Source organism: Sylvia atricapilla, chromosome 11 (assembly GCF_009819655.1).
Source record: "Sylvia atricapilla isolate bSylAtr1 chromosome 11, bSylAtr1.pri, whole genome shotgun sequence".
NCBI classification, from domain to species: Eukaryota; Metazoa; Chordata; class Aves; order Passeriformes; family Sylviidae; genus Sylvia; species Sylvia atricapilla.
Window position 1 is genome coordinate 7,619,896 of NC_089150.1, and position 16,709 is coordinate 7,636,604.

Genomic DNA, 16,709 nt, shown 5'->3' on the forward strand with positions numbered 1-16,709 from the left:
CAGTCCTAGACTGTGGTCTTCAAGGCGAGGTGAATGGCCCATAGCTTGTCCCCATAATCATTAAATAATAATAATGTTTTCTCTTAGACACTTGCTGAGAACTAGGCATAGATGGTGATTCTTGTGAAATCTGGAGTGTATGTTACATACAAAATATCTGGAAACTGCTGGTTAAACTGATGCCACAGCTTGTTACGGCTGGCTGCAGTAGGTCCTGCATGTTCTGTTCATACTCACACAGGATGAATTCCCAACACACAGCCCTGCCCAGGAGAGCACACACATCTGCTGCTTCAAGCAGGGAAGCTGGGACAATTGTTTTGCGTAGTTTTTTAGGGCTTACTGGATATGCTGAGATGTGAAAACTGTTGGGTTTGCTTTTTTCTTTTTTTTTTCTCTCTTTTTTTTTTTTTTTTTTTTTTTTTTTTTTTTTTAAGCAAGATCATTTCCTCTGCTCATTTGTGTCAGGAAAGGGCTTGAGAGGCAACATACAGCTGCAACCAGAGGACAAGAGTCTCCCATCAAAGTAGAAAGCTGTATTACAGCTGGCAGTATCTTTGCACGGTTTCTCTCCCTTGGGACAAAATGCATGCTGTTAATTTAGAAAAGGTCCATTTAAGAATTTAACCCAAGTAGGGTGGTGTTGTGTCAACAGTAAAAAAGGGGGAGCAAATGACTGAGCTCAGAGTGTGAGGCATGACAATTAACAGGTTTGAGCAGGATCCTGGGGAAAGCAGTGCTCACTAGAGCAGGAGTCTCTGGTGGAAAAACCAGGACAAAGTCAGGACTGGTTAATGCATATCTGCTGCATTTATTAATCACTTGGATTATATAGCTGGTGACAGAATATGGTCAAGTGCCAAGAAAGTCAGATTTAATTTAGCAGCCTGGGAATAGTGAACTTTGGCGTTTGTCTCCCGCTGTCTGCTTCCCCTTTCCTGAATTTCTTTGTCTTTTTCCCCACTTTTTTTCCTCCCCTTATGTTCTTTTGTCTCAAGTTATTTCTCAAAGTGTTTTCCCTTTTTTGTAATGAAGCAACCAAGGGTGCCTTGGATTAGTTCCCTTCTTTTACTTTCCCTCAGTTCAGCTTCCTTAGATGCTCCTTTTCTGGCTGTCATCGAGTCCCTGGATGAAATCCCAGCTGCTTTGAGATTTTGTCCATCACTGGGCAGAGATTTCTCCTCTGTCTTCCTTCAGTTTCCTCTCTGTATCTGTGTTTTTTCCAATTACTCAAACCATTCATCTTGCCCATCCCATCTGCTCGCTCGCTCTCATACTCAGCTATGGTTCAGAGTGAACTCAGCAGGCTGTAAGATTAATTTCTGCTATTAACTGTTTCACTTGTCTGGCCACTTCTAAGCTTTACAGAAAGCAGGCTCTGTAAAGCACAATATTTTGGAGGACTGATGAAAGGCAAGTGCAATCTCCTCTTGACCCTACAATGCTGTTCAGCAGCAAAGCACAACCCTGACATACTGAGCTTTCTAGAATCTCATTTTCTTGGTCTTGGCTTTAGCACTGCTTGTAAATGGAAGGAGCCACATTGCACTGGTAGCCATGGCACCAACTTCTCTCTGACCCCAAGCACTAAATGCTCTAGGCAGCAGGAAAGGGCACACAGCCTAGTCTGCCAGTCCTTGAAGTCAGTAGCTTGAGTTGTTTAGGTGCAGGCACTCTCCATGGCACAACTGGCATCTCGTCCAGAGGCCATCATTAGCTTTGTCCTCTCTCCAACCTGATCCTTGCTTGCTGCTGCCAGCAAGCTTTGTAGCATTCCTGAGCTTGGGCTTGTGAGATGTGTGAGTAGAGAAGTAGGATGTGAACTTGGGTGAGCCCTTGCTCACTGCATGTTATAGACCCACCTGCAGGTTTCTCTTGAAGGTCTCTTCTGATAACAATGTTCTTTCAAGGAAGTCCTGTGCATCCTAATAGGAGAGACCAGTTTTCTTTGCCTGTGTCTGCACCTGTCAGTTTTAGCCTTTAACATGAGAAACACAAGCTCTGAAATGCCTTTTTCCCCCTATGTTGCCATTCTGTTGCTTTGGTTGTCTTATTGCTAGGGCAGAAGAATATTTTCTGGGTCCAAAGAGGAGTGGAATTACTTGTATATGAAGAAGAGCCCAAAATTCAGACCTTATGTTCAGGGTCAGAGAACAACAGCTGAATTACTGAATAAATTTACCTGTTGCTATAGACCATACAGGAAAAGCAAAAAGCATTTGTGGTATTAAGGTTCTCAATAAATGTCAGCATAGGTTAGCCTTGACTCATTTCAGGAATTGCATTTGTCATGCAGTCCCTGAAGTTCAGGCTGTCTAACACAGAGAAATCAAATCCTTACTGCTCAGCTGAGATCTCTAGGATTTTCCCATAAATAAAGCTCATTCCAGAGTTTCTCCAGGAGATGGCAGCAACATACTGCAAGTACGACTGAATGAACACCGCAGGAGTCTGAATGTTGTGCTGTGGGGCACTGGGTTATTTTTAGATTCCTTCGTGTTAATCTTTTTAATTTTTGTGTTGCCCATACGATGGTAGGCAATGCAAAGTTCAGAACAGGGAATATGCACTGGTGTGCTCCTGCTATTGGTCTGCTACTTGTCAATCTTTTGTCAGTGCTGGTAGTTTTAAGGAGGATGCAAGATGCTTAAAGCATCGCTTTTAGTCTTACTCCCACAAATGTGTTAATGATAGAGTTTATTCTTAGGTGGCTTTTGGAGCTGTTCCTGGAGGAAGGCTCAGTGCAGGCAGGGCTGCTGGAGCAGGCTGGCAGCGAGCAGAAGCCCATAGAGGGCAGCAATAAACCAAGTGGTGACTGGGAGACGCTGTGCCAATAGATGGGTCCCCCGACTTCATTAAATTACATTTTATTAGTGAGAGATGCCACCAAAATGAGTGCTGCCGTGTCTTTGTGGCTGAGCAATTTGGCTGCAGTTTGAAGGCAAAACCTCCCATGCCCAGCCACGCTCCCATCTTCGTGGACCTCTCCCAGCTTCTAAACCATGACAAGCACAATTCATTGCCACCCACCAGAGTTTTAAAGTTTCCTCCAGAGGTCAAGAAAACGTCCAGACGAATAAAATTACGTCAGGCGTCCGGGATGTGACACAACCTTAACAAAGTCATTTGAAATCATTTGACAGTAAATTTCCCTGTGAGTTCCTAGCCTGGGGCACGGAGAATTCCTGTGCTCTCCTCCGTGGCTGAGCTCCTCGCCGACCATCCAGATCGCAGCACGCCGAGCACACGCGGGGCCTTGATGTGGCCTGATGGGCTCCTGAAGGCGATTCGGGGGCTGGCAGAGCCCCCGCAGCTGAGTCGGCTTCGTCAAGAGCTTGACATTGAATGTATCGTGTCATGCAGATGGTACCTCAGAGGAGTGAGAGCTGCCATTTACAGCACTGATGACAACAACTGCCGAGATCAGTGGGATCTTAAGATTGCTTTAATATGACTGGCACCTAGCAATTTAGCTCACATTGTTTGTGACAGGGTGTCACTCTTGCACTTGTCTGGGGATGAATGATAGAGGGTTTTAAGCCGTGGAGTTTCCTCTCTTGGAGGAAATTAAACCGCTGTATGTACTGATGTGGAGAATTAGATATGTGCTGTGGCAGGGTGTGCTAAGAGAGGGCTTGGTGAAAGTCTGGTAAAAAGTTTATTCTGTCTCTAATAGGCAATGATCCGAATTGATCATCCGAATTACCCCAGCGCCCCCAGTCCCTGCAAACACGCTGTCAGCGTGTGGCATTTATAGCACTTTGGATTGCCTTGTGCTGGTCACCCGGTGCCATCTTAGCTTTGTGATTTTCCTCAGGTTAGTCAATATACATTTGCTATGTGCAGCTACCGGGAGAAGAAGGCAGAACCTCAAGAGCTGCTGCAGCTGGACGGATACACTGTGGACTACACCGACCCGCAGCCAGGTACGGGGCTGGCGGCTCACCGCTCCCAGAGGGACTCCTCTCTCTTCCCTCCCTGCCTGCAGCTGAACTGTGATCAGCTCTATTCTAAACATGCTCGTGTTTGTACTGATCATTAGCTATGCATGACTTTACTATAAATAGAGCTAAGGGACTGAGCTAGGAGTTGCACCAGAGGAGGGAAAGACTCATCTCTTCTGGGGAGCCTAAGTGAATTAGACCCTTAAATGCCAATGAAATTTGATTGTGAGCTGAATGCTCAAATTGAGTAATGATTCTAACCTATGCCTTCAGATTATATTTCTTGTATAAAAGCCGAGCAGCTATGCTTGTCTTTATTGTATAAAATATTTATGGGACCAAACCACCTTTCTTACCGGCCCCATTCTCTCTAGGGTGGATGTCAGTGTATGGAAGGGGCAGGGACAGAAAGCCCCTGGTGCCTGGAGGTACCTATTGGTCGTTGAGACCCTTTTTCAAGTGGACGAGCACCATTTTTCTTTTATTTCAGTGCGGCAACATGCTGAACATGGTGATCCTCACCATGCCCTGGGTAATGGTATCCCCAGAGGAGATAAGAAAAGATACAGTAGGTTGGTTCACAGGACCTTTGCTCCTATTTAACTCTCATATCAGGGAGATGGGAAGATAGGTGCCAAATCAGGGCTATGATAAAAATAAAGATATCACCCAAGGACCTTTTCCTGCAGTGTGAGCATTGATGCTTTCAGTCTAATGGGGAACCTCCCACTCAAACCCCATTTTTAACTGGGCTCCAGTGGTGCCCACATGGGACTTGCACAGATGGAGCTGTAGGTGAGAGAAGCAATTAATCTGAGTGTATTGGGGCATGTTTTAGTAACTGGGTTACCTGGAGACCTGTGGGCTCTGTTGCAGGTGAGTTTGGTGCAGGGGAGGGGACTGAGCCGGGAGCAGCATGGGACTGGGTGAAGAGACACCCGAGCAGTGGTGGGCTGGGAAATCAGGGGAGATCTCCTGGCTGGCCTCAAAGTCTGTGAAACTGCATTGTCACTTTCTTTCCTGCCAGGTTTGGATGGTGGCAGAACATTCTTCAATGCTGTGAAGGAAGGAGACACGGTGATTTTTGCGAGTGATGATGAGCAGGACCGTATCCTGTGGGTCCAAGCCATGTACCGAGCTACTGGCCAGTCTCACAAACCTGTGCCACCTACCCAAGTGCAAAAGCTAAATGCTAAAGGAGGAAATGTACCCCAGATAGATGCTCCAATCTCTCAATTTTGTAAGTAAATAAGTTCTCCTAGACAGACAAAGTCTTTGATGGAAAGATTTTCTGCACTGATGTAAATCAATGTTCACACACATGTTTCTGATTTCAAAACAAAATGTTTTTTCATTATCATAAAGCTTCTTTTTACATCAGTAGATCCAGAAGCAGTTAACCTGTGTGTTTGACAGAACCAAACCCAAGAAACAAAATTCCTTGGGGGAAGTTGTCAATGGGTATTTTAAAGTGCAATACTTGATGGAGGAGAGAGACTGGGATCTGAGAGCTTGAGACCCACCTTGCTTTCCGCAGACACGTGTTTTACCCACACACGATAAATTGCACACCCAGATCAGAGCAATTCATTAGCACCATTAGCTGTCTGTCAAATGCATCACGTGGTCAAAACTACAGGTGCAAATCTTGCAAGTATGAAATGCACACACAAAAAGAGGTCTCCTGTTGAATATTCAACTGTAGGAAAACATATGGTATTTTTAACAGGTTGCTTTGCAGGCCAGTTAGATGTGAATTTAAAGCAATCATCTTTTAAGTCGTAGCTATGCTGCATGTCCTGTGCAGTTACACACACTTTCCTTCATCTGAAATTTAGAGCAATTTCTTTCCTCTTGCAAATGTAATTTGATTATAAACCACACGATTGCCTCTTTGCTCAGTTTTCTTGAAGGTCTCAATTGTCTGCAGCCCCTTTGTTATGTAACATACAGTAGTTCTTGCTAGTTTCAGCAAAATTTAAGAATTACTATCATTAAATATAAGTAAAATAAGGAAAAGTGGTAAATAACTAAAAAATTATTCTGATTGAAATAGATTTCAGCTTTTTAAAATGGTCTCTGTAAAGCAGTTATGGAGTATATTGTTGTAAGGAACTCAGAAAATCTGAGATTTCCTTATCAATAGCACTTGATCATCTTTTTTATTTGTTTAACTTCTTCATGTCAGTATTTATAGAAAGTATCAGTACAAGACATACAGCTGTAGACCAGTCCTACAACAGAAAACCTCTGCTTGCTGCTTTTTTTATTTTTTTGTATCTTCCACACGCCTGCGTGTTTTGCCCTCCCTTCTGCCTTCATTGCTGCTGCTCCAAGGGGAATGTAGTGGGATGCAGTGTGGTAACCTATAGTCAGTGTTTTCGTTTCAGTGTCTTCATCTTCTTCATTACAGTCACTGACTTTGGGAGTGCAAGGTGTAAAGAACTAGGGTTGGGAAGGAAGGACACTTCTCAGAAAGCCAAAATGGGAGGTGGGAATTGGCCTCCTGGAAGTGGGACATTTACTGGCTGTGATGAGCCTCCAGGCCTGGCTGAGTCGTGCAGACCTGAGAGCATTCCCAGGGATTTATGTCCCTCTGCCCAGAATGTTTAATCGGAGAGTTCTTGGAAACAGCAGGCACAGATCCTTTAGCTTTTTCACATGCTAAAAGCCTTCAAAGCATAGCAAGGGGGAGCAATAGAGGGATTCTGCTTGTGGCTCCCTCTCCTTACAAGTGATGCTGAAGGGTGCTCTTATTGTGGGGTTGGTGCACAGAGGATGCACTCCTGTTCATCCCAGCATGATCCCTGCAGAGTGGGATGAGAGCAGAGATCATCAAACTGAGGAAACACCTTTCCCTCCAGTCTTCTCCCATCCCTGCAGACATCAGGCTTGGGGAATTTTTCTGCTGGGTAAATTCCCAATATTTGCAGAGTTTTCAGTTCGCCAGACCAGTATGAAGGGGCAGGTGAAGTGTTGCTTTCCAAGATCCATCATAGCAGCTGTAAGCAAAATTTGCCAGGATTTTGGACTGAGCACAGGAGTCAACTCTGCATCTACACAGCCCAGTATGACCATCAGAGCCTTGTGCTGCTTGTGGTCCTCCAGACTCTCAGCCTGACTGTGCTCAGAGCTATAGAGATGCCACAGGCTTGACCTGTTTTTTGCATCTCACTCACTTGCCAGGAGGCAGGGCTCCCTCATCCTTGCTTCTGGTGAAGACAGCCAAGATTTCACCCCCTGGGCCCTCCAGGGCATTCGAGGGAGTCAGGATCTGACCTCAGTTTCTCTCACTTGTTCTCATGCCAATACCAGGTCCAAATCTGGATCATTTTTCTTTTTATAACACCACCACCCTCTTTCCATCCACAATGTATTTTTCTGTAAGTTGCACAGTGTCAGTCTCCCCTTTTTGCTGCAAGAACTGGGAAGCCTTCTTGGATGTGTTGTGCCAAAGCCTGGGAGAGAGAAACTAGTTGGCTCATCAGTCCGTCGGTGTGATGGCTTACTATTTGAGCATCTTCTGGGCTAGTGTGTTTTGTCCTTGGTTTTCCTTTCTCCTCCCCCTTTGGATCTAGATCCCTCTGACAGGTCTTGGTGCACATCCTACAAGAGGAGGAGGGCAGCATGCCATAATACACCTTCATCTCAACAGGAAAGGCTGCTCATTTTTCATATTTTAACATCTATACATGGCAGTGCTCATTGCAAAAGTCATGGGGCGCAGCAGTTAAATGATCTGAAGCAACAGTGAGTCATGCATGCCACATACAGGGAGTCTTAAATGCACAAATACCTATCTCAGCTCCTTCAGTCTTGAAATCCAAACATACCAAGTATTGCATTTTTAAAAGGGTTTAGGTTTGTTACTGGTTTATTTGGCTTGGGTGTTTTGGTTTGGTGGTTTGGGGTTCGTTTTTTGTTTTGTTTTTTTTTGTTTTTTTCCTGCGGAAAGGTAAGGACTTCTGTGAGATACTTTATTCTTGTATGTTTATCTTTATACCTGTCATTTTATTTATTTTTTTTTTTTTGTGCTTATTAGAGGCTATGGTGAATGAGGATGTGCAAAGAAGTAAATGTTAAGCCATTTGACGAGTAACTGTTGTTACAGCTTCCATGTCGTGGCAGTCCGAGGCGGCTCATGCGCATGCATGCACACGCACAGAAAATCCAGCCCTCCGTGCCTGGCATGGAGCTGTCTGTTGCACAGAAACTTGGGAAGCACGTATCTTGCTGTTTGGGAAACTTGGGAGAAATAGTGAATTCCGTTTGGTTCCCACTTCTTTTGACACAGTAAATATAAAGCTTGAGCAGCACTCCAATTCTCATCCGCAGTTCGATGGCAGCACTTGACTTAGAAGTAAACAGACAGCTCTGAACCAGGGTGGAGTTTATTTTATTTGCAATTTAAGTACTGGAAAAAAATAGATCCTGCTATTCATTAATTTTTGTATGACTTACAGTTCCTTTTACGTGGGTGAACAATACCTGTTAGAGTGAAAAGTTTTGCTTTTTTTTGTTTTGCTACAATTTCAAAGAAAAATTCCATTTACACAAAGCTGTGCTTTTCTCCAGTGTTCGCATTATAAAAGAAAAACCCCAAACTGTTCTTGTTTACTGTTGAAATCATTCACAGTATTATAGTCAATAATGCTGCCAATGCATTTTACACCTTTTGGCAATATTTAAGCTTCATAAAAGTGGTCACTTGTCTGAAAGCACCAATCTTTGCTTGTTCTATGTTAGTGATGTATCAAAGAAAATTCCCAAACGTGCTCAACATTCTTCCTTTTTTTTCTTGAAGCCCTTTCTTTTAACATGAAAGATTGGTGTGTACCTGTTTTACGTATCATTTGTGGTTGTATTTGGTTTTTAATGTCTGTTTATATCTAATAACTGTTAATCACACCATATACAATGAGTTGGTTGTTTTGAGAATTTGTGATGATTTGTTCCCCCATAATAAGTAGCGAGGTTTATTGAGCTGCTTGAGAAATTTTCAGCTGTAAGTGGTTTTATTTTTGGTTGGTTTGATTTTCTTTAAGTTTCTTTTTCATTCTTTGCTTGAACCCAAATATTTAGCTGCTAGGTTAGGGCTCCTGTCTGCTTTCCTGAGCCTTGTTGCTAGTCTTTATGTTATTCTGGTTTGTTCCTTCTTACCCTGCTAACTTCTAGCTGGACTCAAGGGTAAGTGCTTCCCTGTAGCTAGCACAGCTCAGATAATCAGACTAGATTATCTGACATATGCAATGTGCTTTTTTTTTTCTCTTAAATCTTTCTCATGTTTAGATTTTGTAGTACAAACTTTCCATGTTATTTTCCTGAATTGAGATTTGAAATGTAAGTTTCCATACTGAAATTGGGATGCATGTGATGTTTGCATAATTGCCTTCTCTCCCTGGCTTTCACATTGGCATCAAGTGATCCTCTTAGTAAAGCCAATCATTAACATTTCTATTTTTCATTCCAAGATGTAAATATTAATTAACATCACAATAAAACTGTAAATAATACCTTCTTTTGTTTCATGGAAATTACATCTAGTTGACTGCTTCCTGCCTGAAAACAGATCATTTTGCACTCTGACAATATCCTTTCTCTCCGTGCCGATGATTAGCTTGGTGCAGCGCACCAGAGTGCGGGGCTAACCATGGACACCTCAAAGCATAGAAAGGTAGGGCAGGAGACCCCAAGAGTCCCAGAGAAGGTGCAGGACTCCAGAGGAGACCCCCAGAAACCCCTCCACACATGCCCTGTGGAAAGAGCCCTGAATCATCGAGGTTTGATTAGTTCCCTCTCCCATTAACTCCGTAGGGAATGATTTCAGCAGCAAGTGGCAGCTCTCTTGGTCGCCCTGCATTTGGAGATGCTGGCCTGCTTTGACATAAATGCATTTTTCGTGGAGGGGTGCTGCTATTGCCCAAAATTATCATAAATTATTGTTTTAGCATGGGTCTCAGTCACCAGTCAAATCTGTGCTAGTCAAAAAATAAGCCAGGGGAATTGCTATTTTACTTTTTCCCACTGGTATACATACTTTGCAAAAGATAAAAGCCCAGACCTTTGCTGCTCAGTTTGTTCAGTCCTAAACACATACAGTACAAATCCTTTATTGGTGTTAAAATCTTCTGTAATATCTACTGAGTGCCTACTTTCCTTAGGAGAGAATAGCATCAGTGGGTCATGAGAGCTGGCAAATATGTATCCAGAGTATCTGAATGCAATTATGAGAAGGAACAGGCGGTGTCATCCCTCTTGGCCATCAAACAAGACTCCTTTTTTTTCCTTCCTCCTTTTATTTCTTTTTTCTTCTTTTTTCCTATGTGTGAGTATGTGCGTGTGTGTACAAATATCCCCCTGGGTAGCAGGCAGAATTCCTTCTCAGCAGACACTTTCTTTTTTCTTTCTTTATTTTGTTTTCTAAATGTTTGGATTTCCGAAGAGAATTCTCATCAGACTTTGCTGCAAAAAAAACAAAAAACAAAAACCCACAAAAGTTTAATTTCAATGAAATACAGATTTTGCCTCTTTGAAAGAAAGAAAGAAAGAGTGAATGAATGAACGAATGAATGAACCTGAGTTTGGCAACATTACATGTATTTGCACTACAATGCATTGCTATCTTATTAGATTATTAGTTTTGTGCTTTTATTGCTTTACTTTTTTAGATAGTTAAAGATATCATGAGAACGCTGCTGTGTCTTCTGTATTGTCAACTTGCAGATGCTTCATTGCAGGAATGCAGAATTAAAATGTTAAATCAATCTCACGTAACTTGCATGAATTTAAAACTAGCCTGTAAATCTCTTCTACATGCTTTAAGAAGCCTGGAACTCTGATTTATGAAATACAAGTTCACAGGTTACTGAAGCCATCCAATTCAAAATATTTTTACATAGTTATAAAAATGCTGTGAAACAATGTTTTATCTTATAAATAGACGTTCTAAAACTGTGTTTTTAACTTGCCACACAAGGAATTATGTAAGTGCATACTACAGATTCTTATTCACTAACTACCAATCCTTAGACAACTTAGATTGCAATTCAGTGCCTGGTGTGTCTGGTGATTTACAGGAGCATTTATAACAATTTATTAAAATTCTAACTGAAGCAGAAAAGAATTTGTTTGCAGCAGGGGAAAAGCTGTAAGCCACAGGAATAAACAGCCTATTATATTTAAAATTATCTTCTAACATGCAACAATATGAAGGGGAGAAGAAAGAGCTCTTGGCTTTGCAGCAGATAGGCGACTTGAGGCTCCTGCAGCAGCCACAGCTCTGCACAGGGAGCAGGTCTGGGGAGGAGGTTTGCAGAGCCCTGAGCACACACACATCACTTCTCAGAGGTGGCAATGCCACAGTGCACAGTGAGGGGGGGATGTGGTAAGTCACCAGCTCGCAGTGCCAGCAGCTCACTCACAACCCACCTGGCATTTTAATCCAGATACAGGGATTTAATGTTTCCCCCTCCAGAACACTGGTATTTGCTGGTGAAGTCTCTTGCTCCACACAGAACAAACAAAATGGGGTTTTCAGGCACTTCCTTGGGTATTTCTTTAACAAGTCACAGCCCAAATGTGTCCATGAGCAGGAGGGGACCCCACTGCCCCCCAGGGCAGGCAGTGGGTTGCAGTGGGCACTCCATGAGCTGCCCACTGTGGTGCATTGCTGACCAGGCTGGAAAAGTTCTCCTGCTTTGCCCGGCCAGGCCAGCAAAGACTTTTCTAGAAATATCTGTAAATGAATAGCTGCCATCAATCATTGTCATTCCTTTATTTCATGTCTCCTGATGAGGTTGACTAGTGTCATTGTTTGTTACTGTCCAAACCACATCTTCATTCTTGTAATGTCAAGCAGATATGACAAGCACACATTTTCCAGATGAGTAAGATACAAAGTCACCTTTTAATTTACAGTTGTTTGGGTTTTTGTTTGTTTGGTGGTTTTTTATTGTTCTTGCAACAGGGAAATATGTTGTAAAATTTACTAGATTTTCAGTTGCCTTTGGTACTTAAACAAAGTCACTCATTAATGAAAAGAAACAAATCTGGAGTAAGAAATTCTTACGATAAAATGGCTACCTAAAGCCTTTTATAACAAGAATTCTTTTATGGAGCTTGTCCCCCGCTATTAACTTCACTGCTCTCAAAGCAAAATCTGCCAAAATTATTGCTGGAGCAAAAGAAATGCAGAGAGCAGGGAAATACATTTAAGAAAAAAAAAGAATGAGAGATTTGACTGCTTTGTCTCTTCCTTTTTAAATAACAGATAGATAAAGAGAAATACAGCCCTCAGAGAACCAAACAGTGGGACAGTCCTTTGATTTTCATGATTCTTGTTACTGTTGAAATCTTTGTGTTCCTGACACTGGACGATTTTGAAGACTCTGATTTCAAACACATGTAGGGAGGGTGTGTATGACAGGGATCCAGTTAATGGAGTCAGCACAAAATGCAAACTGGATAAAAATGGAAAAAATAAACCCAGCAGTATTTTAAAAAGGCAGTAAAGTAGGGGACCAAATGTTATATAAAAGGCCAGAGTCTGCAGTTTTGCAGAAGAAAGGTTTGTGGAGCCTGTGCTGGCCATGCCCCTCCACTGGCAGCCTCCCTCCTGAGACCACCATCGAACACCTTTCAGCTGCAGTTGTGTGCAGCTTGTCTAAATATGTAAGATAACTTCTGTGGGCCTGCAGCAGCATTTTGGCTGGGGCCCCGAACAAAGAAACACCAGCAAGCTTGGCACAGCATCTTGGGAAGGGATTGCAAATTACTGGAGCATCATATAACTTTCTTTCTTTGGTTTCTCCTTCCTTCTTAGCTAGAATAACAGAGCAGGGTCAAAAAAGCAGCTGTATTTGACTGAAACAATTAATTTAAAGCACTTTAAAATTGGCTGTACAGTTTGGTTGTGAATATTGCCCATTCTCGTTTTGTACTTTGTTTAAAATCACATTCAAACTGTATAGGCCATTTTGAAAGAAGGTGGACTATAAATAAAACTTATGACATATGCAAATGTTGGCATTATTTTACACTGCAGATATTTTTCTCAAACAGATTAATAATATGTTTAGATCTGTTCTTTTCTTTTTGTGTTGCCTACAAAGTTTAACAGTTTTGGTATAATTTGATTCATGAATTTCATTTTTAGAAGTGAGTCTATTGGAAAAATCAAAATGCAAAAATAAATTTCAGGGTGCATGGGGTGTTTATTTAGAATAATTAAGGAAAAGTGAGTTGAGTATAGGATTGATTTCTTTAGCCTGCTTCTTATTATTTTTAAGAATTTTGGCCCAATGAAGCACCTGGCCCAGACCTGATATTCCATTTAAAAGAAATATACATTTGTTTTACCATTCTCCACAAACATCTCCAGTTCACATCACGACAGCTGTATCCCCCAGGTGGATGATGTGCACCCACCCAGCCCTGCAGCTCTGCTGGTGCAAAAGGGTTTGGCCATGAAGAGCTGCAGCACTGGGCTGTGCAGGGAGAGCTGCAGCTGCTCATCCTCCTTCCCATGGCAGAAATCCACGTTTTAAATCACTGACTGAGCAGAAGTCATGTGCATAATGCTTTTCTGGTCACTTGAGCTCACACAGTGCCATGTCTGATGTCTCTCTCTTCATGTGGTTGTTCCGATGAGGAGAGATTTAGGGCAGATGGGCTTTCGAGCAGACACCCAACGGAAGATGTGGCTTTAAAGTGTTTAATGAAATAAAATTGCCCCTGATTATGTACAGTTGTGAAGGACATTTAATCACTGTGTCTGTTCTCACGCTTGTCAGGGAACTCTCTGTGCCCCTGCCCTGGGCAGGGAGATTGTAAAAAACCCAGCCAGACCCTCAGTTCTGTGGAATCCAGCGGCACTTCTGTCGGTTCCTACCAGCAGAAGGTCTGCTCTTTGCCCACCTTGCTCAGAGAATGGAATATTTGAAAAAGCTTATTAGTCTGGAATAAAAAATACTTATTTCAAACATGCTTTCTAGCACATATGCTCAAAAAGGTTCACCAGCTAAAGGGCTAGAGGACTCTTCCAGTTTCCAGCTGATTTACTCGGCTCTCAGAGCCTCGTTGGCTGAGCAGGAGGATTGACAGTGTATCAGGGCTCCTAATTGAAAAGTAATAAAATCTCTGAGCAAAGCTGGCAAATGAAGGCCTCCAGCCAATTTGTCAGCTTGCAGTCAACTCTGAGGAGCCGGGCAGAGCAGCAAGCCATTAAAAATAGTCTGATAATAGCTGTTAAAACATTTTCCGGGCACTGGGGATGGAATGAAAACAGCACAGCCGAACTCTTTGGGAGTGAGTGCAATCAAATCCATCTTGGCCCAAAGGGACAGAGACAATGGGGCAGAAAGCTGTCAAAACAGACAGGAGCCAGTCTATGCTGCAGGCCACAGGGCTGGGTGGGCTTCACATCCCATGCCCAGGGATGCTGGAGAGGTGCCACGGAGGTGATGTGCTCCCCAGGGAGGTTGTTCCCCTCCCCTGAGCCAGCCCTTGTGCTGCCACCTCACTCAGCACCACTGGCAGCTGCTTCTGTCCTGGTGCTGAATGCGTGGTGGGGAGGGGTAGGATTTGGGTCCCAGAAGGGAGGCAGGGGTAGGGGGGCAGCAGGACCCAGCACATACAGCGAAACAGGGGAACAGACCCTCAAAAATTAATCCTCTGTAGGAAAAACATCAGTGTTTATTCAGCAGGGCTATAGTGAGGAAAATTGCCAGCTACAGCTGAATTAAGTATTGCTAGCAGCTAATTGAAATGTTACATGTTTCAATTTGTCTGATTCCTTTCCAGTGAGTGATGTTATTTATACAGTTTGTATATAGATAACGACAGACTATACAGAAAATGTAAAGATTGCTACCAATGATCATTACTCTGTGAGAGCACTGACACAAATGAGGTATTTGGAAAGACATGCCATCCTTCTCAGCTAAATATTGAATAGAAAAACATATATAAGATAACATTCTTACTCTCATTTAAAACTTTTTTTTCTTTTTAATTAAAGATTTTTGGTTTTTTTCTGGTAAAGAGGGATTTTGTTTTAAAACAAATACAGTTACCATATACTCCTGCTGCGGAAAACTGCATTTTTTGTGTCCTTTCAGCCACATTGTTTCAAGGCCACCCAGTTCCCCTAGGAGGTTATAAACAGGGGAAGGATTTAAATCCTATTTTCTTTGTCGAGGATTTGGCAAGAACCCATATAGTAGGAAGCTGAGCACAGACAAAACCAAGTGAAAGGTGTCCTTTAATTCCCCAGCCACTGCTAGAACAAAACCTGCTCCCAGCGGGGTCCTGGCTGGCCGCACCCAGGCTGGCTTGGAGGCTTCATTTCAACTGCTGAATTTGGTGTAGTTTAGTTAACCACTTTGAGATTAATTAATTAGCCCCTAGGAGTTAGTGCCCATAAACGTCACCCAAAGCAGAGAAGTGTGAATACGTTGAGGCTGTTAATTCACCCAAAAATGGCAGCTTGTAATCTAGGCAGAGGAAATTCAGTCTCTCCGTCGGGATGACTGGCAGCTCCGACGCACTGTCGGGTTACTGCCTCTGTGACAACAAACTACATATCAATTTAACTTCTTAGCAATGCTTAAAAGAGCATCTTTTTATTTCAGTGAGGTAGCATTTAAAGTTGCCGTTAGGAAAAAAAATTGCCGTGGGGAAGACAAACATTGGCATTTGGGGAAAGAACAACGTAACTGGTGTGATACCTAGAAAACCTAGTGCAAGTAAAGAAAAAAAAGCTGTAATTTCATTAGAATGGCAGAATCTATTACAATTAACCACAACTATCTAAATAGGAGCTAATTTACTTATGTGAGCCAAAATTCTGTTAACTTGTAGCCTATTGTAAGATGCAGAGTGAATTTGTTCGTTTTTGTTCTGGTTTTAAGTACAGAATAAATGCACTATAATGAGCAGTTGACAAGATGTTAATTCTAAAATCTTTTGCCTAGATGCAATAATATAGTCCATAACTGATGCAAGTTGACAATGGGAGGTGAAGTGTACTGTATAGCCTGCAAAGAGAAAATTTAATGGCAATGAAGGGAAGAGGAAATACTTGGCTTTCATGCTTCATACTGTATATTTTTTTTTTTGTTATATTTGTCAACTAAAATGTCTTATATCTCTCTAAATGGTGTCTTTCTCTATATGTATAAATGAACAGATGCAGATAGAGCTCAAAAGCATGGCATGGATGAATTTATCTCTTCCAATCCCTGTAACTTTGACCACGCTTCACTCTTTGAGATGGTTCAGCGCCTCACTTTGGACCACAGACTTAATGATTCCTATTCTTGTCTGGCAAGTATATTCTTTGGTCTCTAGTGATATAAACATCAAGCAGGAAAGTCAAAGCTAGTGCGACTGGGGGCTAATCCCCCTGTTGCTGGAAGATTGACTTCTGTTTACACCAGGTTTGAATTTGGCCCAGAGGTATTTTCTTTTGAGAGGCTGCCTGCAGTGAACTGACTGCTGTTCTTCTCCAGTCGCACTGTCTTTATCATTTCTGTTTGCAATGTTTAAAATGTTTCTTCCTGCAAAGAAAAACTCCAGTGTGGGAATGTGAAGTAGAGAGCAGTGTTTTGCAGCCTCCTGCACTGCCTTCCAGAGTCTTCTGGATGAAAGAACAGGGAAAAGATGACTGTCTGGTACCACCTCCCATGTCAATGGAGTCCCACCAGGAATAACTGTGGCCCAGCTTTGTGTCTCTTTATGAGCAGGGGTCCCAAGCAGGTAACAGAT

The 16,709-nt window shown here is 42.5% G+C and overlaps 1 protein-coding gene across 1 annotated transcript in view; it reads left to right on the top strand.

Moving 5' to 3' along the window:
* The window catches only part of CADPS (calcium dependent secretion activator), a 207,493-nt gene that overhangs the window by 105,549 nt on the left and 85,235 nt on the right, over positions 1-16,709 (top strand). The window contains exons 10-12 of the mRNA XM_066327272.1: positions 3,818-3,926; positions 4,972-5,184; positions 16,132-16,268. Coding sequence (XP_066183369.1) covers positions 3,818-3,926; positions 4,972-5,184; positions 16,132-16,268 — 459 coding nt within the window. The remainder of the gene's footprint in view (positions 1-3,817; positions 3,927-4,971; positions 5,185-16,131; positions 16,269-16,709) is intronic.